At 36.9% G+C, this 17,462-nt stretch overlaps 1 protein-coding gene across 1 annotated transcript in view; it reads right to left on the bottom strand.

Moving 5' to 3' along the window:
• LOC143591962 (cellulose synthase-like protein H1) overlaps positions 1 to 17,227 on the bottom strand; it is a 32,830-nt gene extending 15,603 nt beyond the window's left edge. The window contains exons 1-2 of the mRNA XM_077072002.1: positions 16,896 to 17,227; positions 1,749 to 2,079 (exon numbers count right to left, since the gene is read on the bottom strand). Coding sequence (XP_076928117.1) covers positions 1,749 to 2,079; positions 16,896 to 17,170 — 606 coding nt within the window. The 5' untranslated portion in view covers positions 17,171 to 17,227. The remainder of the gene's footprint in view (positions 1 to 1,748; positions 2,080 to 16,895) is intronic.
• Positions 17,228 to 17,462: the final 235 nt, after the last annotated feature.

The raw sequence follows: 17,462 nt of genomic DNA, 5'->3' as shown, positions 1-17,462 counted from the left end.
CTAACTAGAGTTTTTGTCTCATTCGCTATTTTTTTTTGTCTTGGTTTGCTAATTTAACCCATTTAAGAGCGTTTGTTTGATCTGTTTAACCCGTTTAATTAAAAAGATTTGATATTTTATAGTTGTAACAAACGAAGATGGGTTATAAGGTCAATCCCCAACCAATGAATGACTTTTAACTCATCTATTACAACAGATTTACAGCACGTTAACGTGTTTATGAGTTATGACACTTTAGAACCTATTTTCTCATTAACCCTTTTGACACGCTTACAACCTATTACGATAACGGTTATTAATTGGCGTTGAACAAATACTAGGAACTTCCAGACTTCAACGATAGCTTAAACTTGGAAAACTTTCTATGCAGAAGTTTTGTACTCATAAGAAACAATTGTTATTAACTAAATGAAACCATAAAAACACCCTATTGAATACTTAAGTACAGTGACGGACTCAGGAAAATTTCTCATAGGGATCGGAAATTTTGGATGCCGGTTCTCTACCGGTGAATATTAAAATTTTCCAATTTCTTCGGGTCGGGCCACAAAAAAATAAACAAAATCAAATTATAAATACAAAACAAAATTATGTCAATTGCGTGGCGCATTGAGACAACAAGGCCCCGAATTAGTGCACAAAAGCGCACCGGTTTACGTATGTGATAAAAATATGTATAAAATTTATATATTGTTTATAGAAACAAAACGGCAAAAACCAAATACTTTTACTATATATATAACATATAATATTGTTGTGCAAAATAAAAAGATTAAAAATAAGATAACAAAATAAAGTAAAAAGAAAAAAACTAACTAGGTCACAAAAAAAATATATGGTAACTTGGTTAAAACAAAAATAAATAACTTAAGTTTATTTAATTTTAAGTCATTTAATATATATGTGCTATTTATTATTGAAAATTAAAAATTGAAAAAAAATAGGAGGTAAAGAAACGTGTGCAGTCACTAATCACTATAGACAAAAAAAATAATAATAAAATATGAACTTTAAATCAAACTCCTCTCACATTTCACTTACCCATTCCAACTGCATCCCCAAACTCGCCTGAAGATTTTCCGGCGTTATTTCTTTTCCACAGTTCCATTTTTCTCTTTCTTTTTTCGGTATTTCACAGGGGTCGGTCAGAATGTTTCCGTATATATAACACTGATTATTTTTTTCTCACAGGGTACGCCAACCCCCGTAGTCGAACCGTAGGTCCGCCCCTGCTTAAGTAAACCTAAACCAAGACTTAAAAACTCCTACATTATTTCAAACACTAAGAGATAATCTTAAACGTAAATAAATAAAACAAATCAAATCAAATAACTAAATAAACTAGTCAACCCCCTTTAAGTTGTTTACATATATAGACAGAGGTGGCTCGTGGGATAGTGAAAATAAGTTAGGGCTTTAGGCCCACACTTACTTAAGATCCCCAAGTCCAAAAAAATATTATAATTATAATGGGTAAAGTAAACTCAAAGTAATGTATTGGTGTTGTGGTAGACTTGGTTGTTACTAAAGTATAATTTATGAGTTCAAAACTTTTAATAAGCAAAATTTTATTCTTAACAATTTCCATGAAAAGACCCAAATTCTTTTTTCGATTTAGGCATCCACGGTCGTTTAGTCGGCCCTGGATATAGATTACACGAAGTTATGTTCATGTTACACAATTTTAAGTGACACACAGAGTTAGAATTATTTGACGTTTGAACTAAAAAAACATTTCAAATTAGTACCTTCATTTTTTCCCACTCTTGTTGGAACTCCAATGAATCATTTTCTAAAGGTGTGGACGTAGTATTAAAGTATCGAAACGGGGCTCTAACTTGAACATTATACTTTTTGCAAAAAGGGACCCAAAGTTTTGCAAATTTTGTTGTCTCTACAAGGGAGTAGAACGTAAGAAGCGAGCAACCATCATCAGACAAATAAAGAGCTAACTTGTCTGCAGGATAATCCACTGCCAACAAAGATAACACTGTGTTCATTGTTATGATAGACGACTCAAGAATGGGATCTGCAGTGGTGACAAAAATATCCACAGCTGGAAACTCTGATTCGCTTACCCTGAAACGCATTTAGTCAATTAAATATATTACAATTCAAAAAATAACGTTCTATGTGCATAGCGAAGTTTCATTTTCGAGCATGCATGCATGCTTATCAAAGTCACATGAAATCTACAACACGACACGTTGATGTTTTCAAAACTGAACTAGTAATCAAGCATGTCGTTTAACAGTTCATTCATAGGTAGACCAAAAAAAAACCGGACAACTATAACACACACACACACATATATATATATAAAGGATCCAATACAATAATCCCTTATCCTACATTATGTACGCGACTTCCTACACCATCGATTTCAAAAACCACAAGATGGAAAAATTGTGAATTTCATCAATTATTAATCCGTCCTAATTAATTGTTTGCGTGAATCAGTTCATGATTTACATTGATCTTAGACCTAAGTTTTGGATATGAAGATGTCAAATTAGGTCAATTTTGAACTTAAAATGAATAGAGGATTCATAGTGTTAAATTGATGAACTCTGATAAAAAATTGAGGAAGGAAATCAATCTAAAATCCTATAGAAATCATCAATCAATCTTCTTATCAACTTTAATTTTTGAACTAAACATGAACTGAAAGTTACAAAGCGTTTAAATATACAGTTTGTATTTTGCTTGACATTGACAGTGTGTAATTCGTCTGGGTCATAAATTTGTTCAGAATATTTTAGATTTTTGTTCTGAAAGTTTTAATTGGGTAACTGGTTTGGTCAGAACTTTGTTATAAATGTCTTAGATTTTTGTTTGAACGTTTTAAATGTACAATGTATAATTCATTGTGGTAAGAAATTTGTTCTAAATGTCTTAAATTTTTGTCTGAATGTTTCAAATGTACATTGTGTAATGTTTCAAATGTACATTGTGTAATTCGTTTTGGTCAGAAGTTTGTTCTGAATGTTTTAGATATTTGTCATGAGCGCTTTAAGTGTGTAATTCAATTTGGTAAAATGTACAATGTGTAATTCATTTTAGTCAAAAATTTGTTCTGAGCATTTTTCACACTCTGTTTTCAAAACCTGCACATATTATCTTTGTTTGCAATCGTATTATTCACTTGCCCAACCCTAATCATAGCTCACTTGAACGTAATATTCTGAACCCTAATCAGAACTCAACTGAGTATTATTCTACAATCTCACAATCGATTGTTGATTATACAACCTCCAACACATCAATTTGATTGTTTAAATCGTCAATTATTATTTGATTTAAAGATTCATGATGTTCAACGATGTTTTATTTTTATTTTGGTTTTAACTTTTGAGATTTTGTAGTTTAAGCTCTAATTAGGGTTAAGAAATTGGATGAGACAAAACGTGAAATCCAGAAACTAGATTATACTCGATGAATTTTATGTGAAATTAGTTTTGGGTTACTGATTCGATATTTATAGTTTTTGCCACCACATTCAATACGTTCAAAATGTTGGTAATTTCCATTGTATTAGGCCCGTCACGTGGTGGTGGCTGGGTTAGACCTATTGGGCATATAGAATTCATTAATGATGTAATGGGTTTATGGGGTTACAATTGGGCTTTAGTTGTTGGTCAAGTTGGGGTCTCCTTATAAATACATAGTCATGTTAGGGTTATGGAATTGTGAGAGGGATTATTGTATTCAAGTTTTGTGCTAGTTTCTTGAGTATAATAATACGTGAGGTTTACCGTAAATATCGTGTGCTCGTTTGTGTTTCCGTTATCAATTCGTTCTTGAATTGGTAGATTTCTTTTTGTTGTTGGCTTGCTACTCACGTTGACTTCAATAAGGAAATAATAATATAAGTTGATTTTATTATTTTTCTTGGTTCATAAAGTTTGATCGATTTGTTCTCGTATTGGAGTTTGACGAAGAACGATGCGTGATAAAGAAACAATGAAGACGAGCGGGAACCCGAATGAAGGTACTCTTGAACGTGCATAAGATTTGGGATACCATTAACCCGGGTGCAACCGACGATGATAAAAACAACATCGCGATTGCGTTGATTTATCAGTCGATCTCGGAAGCAACAATCATGCAAGTGGGTAATCTTGATTCGGCCAAGGAGATTTGGAACACGATTAAGACGTGTAATATGGGGGCTGATCGGGTTAAGGAGGCAAGATTGCAAACTCTTATGAACGAGTTTGATGGTATGAGGATGAAAGAGACGGAGACCATTGATGAGTTTGTGACGAAACTCTCATGTACGGCGTCGAAGGCGGCGAGGTTAGGAGAGATGATCAAGGAAACTAAGATGGTCAAGAAGTTCCTTTCAAGTCTACCCCGAAGGAAGTTTATTCAAATTGTTGCATCTCTTGAACAAACTTTGGATCTCAAAACTGTTGGGTTTGAAGACGTGGTGGGATGTTTAAAAGCATACGAGGAGCGGATTCGGGAAGAAGACATGCACTCCGAAACCCAAGGTAAGCTTATGTTTCAAAATTCTGAATCCTCAAGTAGTCGGTACAATGATTATGAGTCCACTCGTGGAGGACGTGGACGTGGAGGAGGGCGAGGACGAGGTGGTCGCGGGTTGGGTCAAAATCGAAGTCATCAAGAAAACGCCATGAACCGGGAAAACCGTGAACATAAGGGCAAAACCCGGGACCTCTCAAAGGTTCAGTGTTATCGATGTGATGAGTTTGGACACTTTGTCCATAAGTGTCCTAACCGAAAACAGAAAGTTCAAGGTGAAGCAAAGTTAGCTGAAGCATCCGAGATAAGGGATCCTTCTTTGTTTATGATGAAGAGTGTTCAAGAAACGATGTTCTTGAATGAAAAGTAGGTTATACCCGGAAACTACGAGTCCAAAGATGGTGATGACTGATACCTAGACAACGGTGCGAGTAACCACATGACGGGTAACAAGTCTTTCTTTTCTGAACTTAACAATCGTGTCACGGGAAAGGTTAAGTTTGGTGATGACTCTTATGTTGATATAAGCGGTAAGGGGTCGATTTTATTTGAGGCTAAAAGTGGTGAACATCGTTTGCTTACGGATGTTTATTTCATACCGAGTCTTTGAAGCAGTATTATTAGTCTCGGTCAAGCCTCAGAACACGGGTGTGATATTCATATAAAAGATAACTACCTTACGATGCATGATGGGCAAGGTAGGTTGATGAAGGTGACTCGTTCCCCTAATCGGCTATACCGGATACAATTAAAGATTGGAAAACCGGTTTGTTTACTTAGCCGAATTGAAGAAACAAGTTGGTTGTGGCATGCCAGGCTTGGCCACTTGAACTTTGAGTCAATAAACCTAATGGCTAGGAACGAAATGGTTGAAGGGATGCGTGGCGTTACCCATGAAAACAAGTTGTGTGACTCTTGTTTGGTCGGGAAGCAAACGAGGCAATCCTTTCCTAATTCGGCGGCGCTTAGGGCGAATCAAGCCCTAGAACTTGTGCACGGTGATTTGTGTGGACCGATTACCCCTCCAACAATAGCGGGTAACAAGTACGTGTTTGTTTTAATCGATGATTACTCACGATTTGTTTAGACGTATTAGTTGAAGGCCAAAGATGAGGCGTTTGAAGCTTTCAAGAAGTTTAAGGAATTGGTTGAAAGTGATGTCGGGAAAAAGATCAAGACGTTTCGTACCGATCGAGGTGATGAGTTTACCTCACATGAGTTTAACCAGTTTTCTGACATGGAAGGCATTCGAAGACATCTAACGGCACCATACACACCTCAACAAAACGGGGTGGTTGAAAGACGGAACCGAACCTTATTGGAGATGACACGAAGTATGTTAAAAGCAATGGGTGTTCCGAATTACTTATGGGGTGAGGCAATCCGACATGCAACAAACATCGACAATCGGATTCCTACTCGTTCCCTAAAGGAGAAAACGCCATACGAGATGCTAAAACAAAAGAAACCGAATATTGCTCATCTTAAAGTATTTGGTTGTGTGGCGTATGCAAAGATAGTGGGCACTCACTTGAAGAAGCTCGATGACCGTTCGAGGAGTTTAGTGCATATCGGAGTCGAAACCGGATCCAAAGCTTACCGGTTGTTCGATCCGAAGACCCAGAAGGTTGTGATAGCTCGTGATGTGGTTTTTGACGAGAAGAAGACGTGGGTTTGGTCTAATTCGGGTCAAACTAATGAAGAAACGGAGCTAGCACCGGGTTTATTTTGGGTTGATTGGAATGGGGTTATTGATACCGGTGTTGGGCAAGTTGTAACCGAGCCTATGGGAAACAACAGCATTAGCGACGAAAATTCAGCTTTGTCGCCAAATTCAGCAACAGAATCAGCGACAGCTTCTGTCGCTAATTCAGACAGCCCATCAGCACCTTTAGCGACATATTCTGATACTCTGGTCGCTAATTCCAGCAACTCAGCAACCTCTTTAGCGACACCAGCAGCAACTGGTTTAGCGACAACAGCACTTGACGAACCAGAAATTAACCTAAGAAGATCTACACGTGTTCCGATCGCACCGGTTAAGTTCAATGGTTATGTCCAATGTTCGGAAGTAGAGGAGGACATTGAACTTCTTTTGTTAGAAGAAGGTGAACCAAGGAATTTTGGTGAAGCAAAATCCAAACCGGAGTGGATAAAGGCTATGCAAACGGAACTCGAATCCATTAAAAGAAACGATACATGGAAGTTGACCGAGTTACCGAGAGGGGCTAAAGCTATCGGATTGAAGTGGGTTTTCAAGGTCAAAAGAAATGCAGATGGTTCAATTAATAAATATAAAGCAAGACTCGTGGCAAAGGGTTATGTGCAACAACCCGGAGTTGATTTTGACGAGGTCTTTGCTCCGGTGGCGAGACTTGAAACCGTACATATGCTCATTGCCATTGCAGCTACTGAAGGATGGCAATTACATCATTTGGATGTAAAGTTAGCATTTTTACATGGAGAGCTACAAGAAGAGGTCTATGTTTCTCAACCAGATGGGTTTGTTAACCCCAGGGAGGAAAACAAGGTCTACAAGCTAACCAAGGCTTTATACGGTTTGAGACAAGCACCACGGGCGTGGAATACCAAACTTGATGGTATTTTAACGGGTTTGAAATTTTGTGAGGTGCTCGAAAGAACAAGCGGTGTATCGGAGATTGATTGGAACCGATATTATTATTGTCGGTGTGTATGTCGATGATTTGGTCGTTACGGGTTCGAACAACGATCACATTAATCAGTTCAAACTTGCGATGTCCAAGAAGTTTGAAATGTCTGATTTAGGAATGCTCACTTACTATCTCGGAATCGAAGTCTCACAGTTGGAGAATGAGATTCAAATCAATCAAAGTGCTTATGCTCGACAGTTATTGAAAGAAGCCGGGATGGAGGATTGCTATCCTAAAAGTGTACCCATGGATCCTAATGTGAAATTATCTAAAACCGAGGATGATGTTTATGCAGATGCAATGGAGTACCGAAAGTTGGTTGGGTGTCTTCGTTACTTGTTAAACACTCGACCTGATTTGGCGTTTTCGGTTGGCATGGTTAGAAGATATATGCAAACTCCAAAGAAGTCTCACTTGGCAGTAATTAAACAAATTCTTCAGTTTATTCAAGGAACTGTTGGATGGGGGATCAGGTATAAACGAGGTGGATCAAAGGAGTTGATCGGGTACAGCGATAGTAGCCATAACATTGATGAAGATGATGGAAGAAGTATTACCGGTCATGTGTTCTATTATGGGGGAGCCCCGATTTCTTGGTGCTCACAAAAGCATTGCACCATAGTGCTTTCATCATGTGAGGCAGAGTACATGGCGGCGAGTTCAGCTACTGGACAAGCTGAATGGTTAGGTGAACTTTTGGCAGAATTGACCGGAGGGAAATTGAAAAAAGTGGTGTTAATGATTGATAACACATCGGCGATTGCTTTGGTTAAAAATCATGTTTTTCATAGTCGAAGCAAACACATAAAGTCCCGATTTCACTATATTCGGGAGTGTGTGGAGCGGAATGAGTTAGCAGTGGAGCACATTAGTGGTAAGGAACAACGAGCTGACATTCTTACGAAAGCACTTGCGAGAATCAAGTTTAACGAGATGAGAAGATTGCTGGGTGTTGAAGATCTCCTAGTTTCGAGTCGGAAATTACCGGGTGATTGTTGGTAATTTCCATTGTATTAGGCCCGTCACGTGGTGGTGACCGGGTTAGACCTATTGGGCCTATGGAATTCATTAATGATGTAATGGGTTTATGGGGTTACAATTGGGCTTTTATATTTGGGCTTTACTTGTTGGTCAAGTTGGGGTCTCCCAAAAAATACATAACCATGTTAAGGTTATAGAATTGTGAGAGGGATTATTGTATTCAAGTTTTGTGCTAGTTTCTTGAGTATAATAATACGTGAGGTTTACCCTAAATATCGTGTGCTTATTTGTGTTTCCGTTAACAATTCGTTCTTGACAAAAAAACTCGCGTACGTAATGTACGATAACTGATTATTGTACAATAATCCAGCCCTATATGTGCATGTGTGTGCAGGTGTTATATGTGTATGTATAACATTAACTTAAAGCAAAATATGTAATTGCTTTGTCTTTTGGTGTCGATTTATGATACTAACAAAATATAAAACTTGAAATAAAAAAATTATGAATCTTGCAAATATAGTAAAGGAATCCTATCCAACAACTGTTTTGGTTTGTCAATTCAACTTGTCTAACCGATAACCATCCGGACATCCGGTTTAAATGAAGAAGGTTCAAAATTAAGCTCTTGATCAACAATATGTTGGACTCGGTTTGCCCAAGACACATTATAATTGATGTGGCTAGTACGTCATGATCCAAGTCGGGTCATACCCAATAACAAGCTAGACAAACACCAATTATATTTATATATGATATGATCACAAGTAAATAAATATTGACACTTATGTTATTTGGAAAGGGTTTCTAAATATATATTGTAGTTGTGAAATGAATAAATCAATGGATGATTTATGTTTTGAGAGAGTGCATTCCATAATGTTATTTAAGATGGTTAAATAACAATATATGAATAAAGTTACCTAGCATGTTAGCTACATTGTGTTATACTTATAACAAAATGTAATAAGTTTTATAACACAACACATTAATGGAAAGTTATAAAAAATAAAATGATAATAACAACAAAGAAGGAAGCCCCCCCCCCCCCCCTCTCTTTTTCTTTCTCTCTTATTATTTTATTATTATATTTTCCTTAGTGGGTGTATGCAATGGATGTGATTGGGGGACTTGGGTGGTGATTTTGAATGACCATCTTTCCTTACTACTCTTTTTCATTTTGTACTGTAACACAAGTAACAAAATCTCTCTTCTTTCTCTCCAAAATTCGGCCAAAGCAAGGAAGAAGGTGATTTTCAAGTGTTAAAAATCCTAGCTAAAGGCGTGTTGTCGGAGCTTGGGGTATACTAGCTTGAGGAACTTCTCTTTTGGAGTCTTGCCTACTATTTCACCATCTCCTTCATCCTATTTTAGATTTACTTGAAAGGCAGTTTAACATGCATGAACTTATAGTGACATGCATATGCTTGTAAGTATGTTTTTCGTATTTGGATCCGGTTTTGTGTTTTGCATGTGTAAAATTGGTTTTATACACTATAAACTAACAAGATTTAAAACTTTAATCCGCTGCGTTTTTCATAAAATTGGGGTTTTATGACTTTGATAATCTTGTTAAAACCCAACAATGGCATCAAGAGCCGCTTATACGGATGCATGCTTCATTAGACCCAAAAATTTTCGGGTTTATGGTGGGGTTTACCATATGGCCGAAAAATTTTGGGGTTTTGGTTACCCCATGATTTTTCAAGATTATACTTTACATGCATGTGGTAATCTTGAAAAACTAAGTCATTTGGATGATTAATTGTGTTGTTTGGACAAAACCTAAAACTTTCGGTTTTGTCAAGTCTGGCCGAAAGTTTCAAGGGTTAAGGGGAACCATTTTGGATCTTGTATTATTGCATATTTGGATATGTAATAGATGTTCATAACCTAGCCATGGCCTTGTGTTTGGTTGAATGTTTGTGTTGATTGTTTGTTCATTCAAATGGTTGTTTGTTCATTCGATATGGTTGTAATATTTATTTGGGTTTGTAATCTATTTATTCATTTCATTTGGTTTGTAATAATAAGTAGATTAGATGCATTTCTTTAACTAGAAAAATGTATTAGGATATGTTTTGTAAAATAAGATGCAAGGAAGGAAGCCCAAATAAAATGATGGAGACCACAACACGGGGTGAACACTTGGAGCATTTGGATGCGAGATCAAGTGGGAGTTCACAGACACAAGATTATGTCCTTTTGAGTCCCTTAGGAGAGACCTTTTGGCACACTTGTATTCGGTCAACAAGTGTAGTCAACATTAGGAGGCTATGGTTATGAACATGTGGTTGTATGTATTTTATGCTTGCATGGTTGATTTACTTTTGTTTGTGTTATTGTAATGTGGTTTGCTAAACAACTTAAAATCAACAACTAGCATAAAATTGGTTCCTTAGAAATCATTAGGTAATAAAAATTGGTTTTATTAAAGTCTAATGATTTCATAATAAAATGGGTTTTATTAATAGGAACTTTGAAAATGGGTTTTCAACTAAGTACCATACATTTGAATGCATGCAAATGAAAGGTACATAAAAGTTTTCCAATATAGAATTTAGAAAACTAAAATCCCTTTTATAAAATAAGTCAAACACCATTCTTTTATACAACACTCAAATCACTTGGGAACTCGGTATGGGATAAAGGTCACCTAACCATGTTGGAGGAAACTTGTGAGTTTGAGGTGGGTTTACCATATTTGTGGGATAAAGGTCACCTAACCACTTATATGTGTAAACTCACATGTGGTATAAGTAGGACGACTTACATTGGAAACCATGTGAATAGGGTCACCGAAGCATGGCGTACAATGGTGTTGATGGGATTAAACATGCCAACTAAACATAAGATGTTTAACCGATCCCATAAAACTAGAAGTTGCAAAGGGTTGCAATCATCAAACGTTGACTACCTTGTTAATTTAAATAGTAGGATAAAGGTCACCTAACTACTATTTGAATGTAACGTTGGGTTCTAGATTTTAATCATTAATTGTCTAGGAGACATAAAGGGTATTAACGATTAAAATTAATTATTGATATTGAAAATACTAAAATTGAGCTTTGTTATATTTGCAGATGGCCGCAATCAACAATCCACCTAACATTATTATTCCTCCCGTTAACAACCTATCACTAAGATCTATTCTTGACAAGGATCGTCTAAACTATACCAACTTTATGGATTGGTATTGAAACTTGAGAATCGTTCTCAAGCAAGAAAAGAAATACTACTTATTAGAGGAACCTATTCCCGATGAACCTAGCATTGACGATGCCGAAGACCATAACAATTGGGTTAAGCACAATGAGGATTCGGTGCAAGTTTCTTGCCTCATGTTGGGAACTATGATTCCCGAGATTCAAAAGGATTTTGAACTTCATGGGGCATACGACATGATCACCCAACTTAAGGAAATGTTCCTTACACAAGCTAGGGTGGAACGCTTCAAAACGGTTTGAGCGCTTCATGGATGTCGTATGGAAGAAACCCAATCGGTCTCATCTTATGTACTTAAAATGAAAAGCCACATTGATCGTCTCGAGCGCCTTAATTGTCGCGTCTCAAACGAATTAGCCACGTATTTGATCCTAAATGGCTTTACTAAAAAGTTTGAGACAAAGGTAAGGGACAAGTCATGGCTAAGTTCAAGGGAAAGGCGAAAGCAGGACCACCCAAACCGAAAGAAAAGAAGCCAAAGGTTTGCGCGGAGGATCCGTGCTTTGGATGTGGGGAGATAGGGCATTGGATGAGGAATTGTCCAACCTATCTAAAAGAGTTGAAAGCTAAGAGGGATGCGGCGCAAACCTCGGGTACAACTTTCATGATTCATATTGATCTTAATATTATTTCCTCTAACACATGGGTATTGGATACCGGATGTGGAACTCATATTTGCAATTTGTTGCAGGGGTTCAAAGGAAATGAAAGATTCAAGAAGGGAGATATTAGTCTCTTCATGGGCAACGGAGCAAATGTTGTTGTCGAAGCCCGAGGGGACTACATTTTGAAGCTTCCAAATGGTTTAGAAGTTATTTTAAATAATGTTTTGTATGCTCCTAGTTTGACTAGGAATATTATCTCTGTTTCACTTCTAAGACAATATAGTTATGATTTTAAGTTTATGGATGATTGTATTTATGTTTTCATGAAAGATGTATTTTATTTTAAAGCAATGCCATCTAATGGCATTTATGAATTGGTTCATGATAACACATCTTATGATAACATATTATACCAATCAAGCACCAAGAGACTCAAAATGTATTTGAGTAAAACTTATCTTTGGTATTGTCGCCTTGGTCATATAAACAAAGATCGCATACACACACTTCAAAAGAATGGTCTTTTGGAATCAACTGATAATTCATTTGATAAATGCGAGTCTTGTATGTTAGGAAAGATGACCGATGACCCCTTTAGTGGAACAAACGAAAGGGCAAAAGACTTATTAGGTATCATACATTCGGATGTATGTGGTCCTTTTAAGGCAATGACAAGGAATGGTGAAACATACTTCATTACCTTTATTGACGACTATAGTCGTTATGGGTATGTGTACTTGTTAAGACACAAAGATGAAGCTTTTGAAATGTTCAAAATCTTCCAAAATGAAGTACAAAATTAACTCGATAAAACCATCAAAGTACTTCGTTCGGATAGAGGAGGTGAATACCTAAGTGATGCTTTCCAAGATCATCTTAGAAGTTGTGGGATCATCTCACAACTTACTCTACCCGGAACACCACAACACAATGGTGTGTCCGAGAGGAGAAATCGAACTCTATTAGATATGGTTCGATCTATGATGGCTAGAAGCACATTGCCTCTATCATTTTGGGGTTTCGCTTTGCTCTCCGCGGCCCATATTCTAAATATGGCCCCAACCAAGAAAGTGGACAAGACACCTTTTGAAATATGGAAATGGAAGGGCTCCATCATTATCATATTTAAAGGTATGGGGTTGTGAGGCTTATGTCAAGAACAACACCCAAAACAAACTTGAAAGTCGATCCACTAAGTGTATCTTTGTAGGATATCCCAAAGATTCTATGGGATATTATTTCTACAACCCAACCGAGCAAAAAGTGTTCGTTGCTCGAAAGGCCGAGTTCTTGGAAACTAAGTTCCTTATGGAAGGTACTAGTAGAACGGTAGAACTCGAGGAGGATCGAGAACCACAAGCCGATACACGTTTGGTTGACACTAGCAATCAACAAGAGGTTGTTGAGAATGATCAAATGGTTGATCAAAACACACAAAACGTTCGCAAATCCGGTAGAATTAGTTATCCACCCGAAAGATATGGATTTTTCATGGATGGATGCTATGTGGTAGATTTGGGTGAACCCACCACATACCGTGATGCAATGTCACAATCCGATTGTGACAAATGGCTTGAAGCCATGAACGTAGAGATGCAATCCATGCATGACAACCAAGTATGGGATTTGGTTGTACCACCTCTTAATTCCAAACCGGTTGGAAGTAAGTGGGTTTTCAAGAAGAAAACCGATATGCATGGAAACTTGGATACTTATAAAGCAAGACTTGTAGCAAAAGGTTTCACTCAAACTCAAGGGGTTGACTATGATGAAACTTTTTCTCTCGTAGCAATGCTAAAGTCTATTAGGATATTGTTTGCCATAGCCGCACATTATGACTATGAGATATGGAAAATGGATGTCAAAACCACTTTTCTAAATGGGCATCTTGAGGAAGATGTCTATATGTTTCAACCCGAAGGTTTTGTCGATCCACAACATCCTAATAAAGTATGCAAGTTAAAGAAATCAATCTATGGATTGAAACAAGCATCTAGAAGTTAGAATCGCCGTTTTGATGAAGAAGTTAAGAAATTTGGATTCATCAAGAATAGTGATGAAGCTTGTGTGTATAAAAAGGCTAGTGGGAGCATCATCACTTTCTTAGTGTTGTATGTTGATGACATACTACTATTTGGAAATGACATTCCAACCATGGAAGGTGTAAAAACATGGCTTGGAAGTTGTTTTTCCATCAAAGATCTTGGTGAAGCCGCCTATATTTTAGGAACAAAGATCTATAGAGACAGATCAAGACGGTTGATAGGTTTAAACCAAAGTACATACATTGATAAAATCTTGAAAAGGTTCAAGATGGAGAACTCTAAGAGAGGTTTGGTACCTATTCAAAGAGGGACGATATTGAGTGCATCTCAATGTCCAAGCTCAAAGGAAGAGCAAGAGAAAATGAATGGAATCCCGTATGTATCAGCTATAGGATCCATCATGTATGCAATGATATGTACTAGACCGGATGTGTCATGCGCTTTAAGCATGACAAGTAGATTCCAACAAAATCCGGGAAGTAGCCATTGGATGGCTGTCAAGAGTATATCGAAATACCTTAGAAGGACTAAGGATATGTTTCTAATATACGGTTCGGGTGATGAGGAACTTGTTATAAAGGGTTACACGGATGCGAGTTTCCAAACCGATCAAGATGATTCTCGATCACAATCGGGATATGTTTTCGTTATGAATGGTGGGGCAGTCTCTTGGAAGAGCTCGAAACAAGATGTGGTAGCATTGTCCACCACAGAATCGGAATACATCGCCGCCTCATTGGCAGGTCAAGAAGCTGCATGGATTAGGAAATTCATTGCCGACCTAGGAGTGGTCCGTACCATTCAGGATCCTCTAGAAATCTTTTGTGACAACGAGGGTGCGATTGCTCAAATCAAGGAACCTCGTGCACATCAAAAGACGAGGCACATTGAGCTGAGGTTCAACTACATAAGGGATGAAGTTGAAAAGGGAAAGATATGTATTCGCAAAGTTCACACCGATTAAAACATTGCGGATCCACTCACGAAGCTCCTTGAAAGGCCAAAGCATGAAGGTCACACTTGTGCCTTAGGACTTCGATATTCTAGTGATTGGATATGATCGAATTTTGTATTTGGATAACCGAACAATTGTTATTTTGACTCATTCATATGATTATGGTTTATAATTATGACATTTTGAGTTATGTTCCATTTTAGCATGTTTAAATCCATGAATAAGTTAATTATTCTAAATGTCCGTAGTCGTTTTATATTTGTGGGAACAAGTATGAAGGTAAGACTATTATGAACTTGGATTGGTGGATATTCATAAGGTATGAATATAGAGCAAAAGGTTGCTACCAAGGTTCATAGATTTATGGGATATAAATATTGGACTGACCCGCTCTCAAATGTTACTACATGGAATCTTTGTGATTGATCATAAGTAAATTTGAGTAAAGGAGAATATCAAAGTATCCTCCGACCTGAGATACATATTGGGTCTTGATATTCACCAAGTATTATGCTTTGACTTAGTTCTTCGCTGCTATGAAACATGACGGTACATAAGTCTAAGATCAGGTATGGTACTAGGTGATTGTGAGAGACGTATGTAGTCAAGAGGGGATTTGTCCCTCTTATTCGTTGAGAGTAAGATGTCTAAGGCCTGCTAAGTTAAATCAATAGAGAATGATCACTCTGTGTCTCTAGATTTGACATGACATCTGTGGCAAAAGGATAAATGATAGATTCACCTAAATCATTTCAAGTAAGGGACTTGAAGGGGATGATGTTATTGAATGGCACTTCGTCATGCGTATTAGGGGTAGTAAACCGTAGTTAGGCGGTATTTGCTACTTGCATCAATCTTCTATGTATCTTGTGCAAGTGGGAGATTGTTGGACTCGGTCTGCCCAAGACACATATTATAATTGATGTGGCTAGTACGTCATGATCAAAGTCGGGTCATACCCAATATCAAGCTAGACAAACACCACTTATATTTATATATGATATGATCATAAGTAAATAAATATTGACACTTATGTTATTTGGAAAGGGTTTCTAAATATATATTGTAGTTGTGAAATGAATAAATCATATGGATGATTAATGTTTTGAGAGATTGCATTCCATAATGTTATTTAAGATGGTTAAATAACAATATATGAATAAAGTTACCTAGCATGTTAGCTATATTGTGTTATACTTATAACAAAATGTAATAAGTTTTATAACACAACACATTAATGGAAAGTTATAAACAATAAAATGATAATAACAACAAAGAAGGAACCCCCCCCCCTCTCTTTTTCTTTCTCTCTTATTATTTTATTATTATATTTTCCTTAGTGGGTGTATGCAATGGAGGTGATTGGGGGACTTGGGTGGTGATTTTGAATGACCATCTTTTCTTACTACTCTCTTTCATTTTGTACAACATAACACAAGTAACAAAATCTCTCTTCTTTCTTTCCAAAATTCGGCCAAAGCAAGGAAGAAGGTGATTTTCAAGTGTTAAAAATTCTAGCTAAAGGCGTGTTGTCGGAGCTTGGGGTATACTAGCTTGAGGAACTTATCTTTTGGAGTCTTGCCTACTATTTCACCATCTCCTTCATCCTATTTTAGATTTACTTGAAAGGCAGTTTAACATGCGTGAACTTATAGTGACATGCATATGCTTGTAAGTATGTTTTTCGTATTTGGATTCGGTTTTGGGTTTTGCATGTGTAAAATTGGTTTTATACACTATAAACGAACAAGATTTAAAACTTTAATCCGCTGCGTTTTTCATAAAATTGGGGTTTTATGACTTTGATAATCTTGTTAAAACTCAACACATTATAGATTATATGTACATGACTCGCAGATTACAAAGTTCTAGTTTGAACAACGTTCCTACTCTCAAGATTACAATGTTTTGAAATCGAAATTACCTCTTCAAGAGTCGGTTTGGGTACGTTTTCGTGGTGCATTGATCCCATTTGATACACACAGAAAGAATCCAGTTGAAAGTAAACCATGACTCGCAGAAAAATGCAAGCAACCACAAGATGTGTTGGTCCTGGTCTTTAAAATAAACGACTCGATAAACAAGTATGGAGACGAGAAGAGAAAGAATTACAAGTTCTATGGCCCGGGCCTTGTTGTTATTATGGACTATTGTTTCTTGTATAGGGAGACAAGTTGAGTCTTGAATGTTAGTAGCCATGTATAGTGTCAACAAAGTTGCATAGATGGGTAGTTTTGAAGTCTTTGCGCTGTAGAATTGGTGTGTTTAAATAGGTTTTTATAGAGTTTTTTCCAAGAGTGAAGAAATATAAAGTGTAAGCAAACTCGCAAGATATATACATTTTCTAGAATCGTATAAAAAATAAATATTCATTGCAATGTTCTATGTAAACATTATCTTTTAATGAAACATTTTCTAGAATCGGATAACTTTTTTTGACTTGCTAAAAAGAAGTTTCCAATCACTGTTAATAGTCTCCAAGCACAGGCGT

Source organism: Bidens hawaiensis, unplaced genomic scaffold, assembly GCF_021521415.1.
Source record: "Bidens hawaiensis isolate Kalapana, Puna unplaced genomic scaffold, B.hawaiensis_p1.1 tig00040207_1, whole genome shotgun sequence".
NCBI classification, from domain to species: Eukaryota; Viridiplantae; Streptophyta; class Magnoliopsida; order Asterales; family Asteraceae; genus Bidens; species Bidens hawaiensis.
Note: the sequence above shows the minus strand (reverse complement) of the source record. Positions and strands in the feature narration are given on the sequence as shown.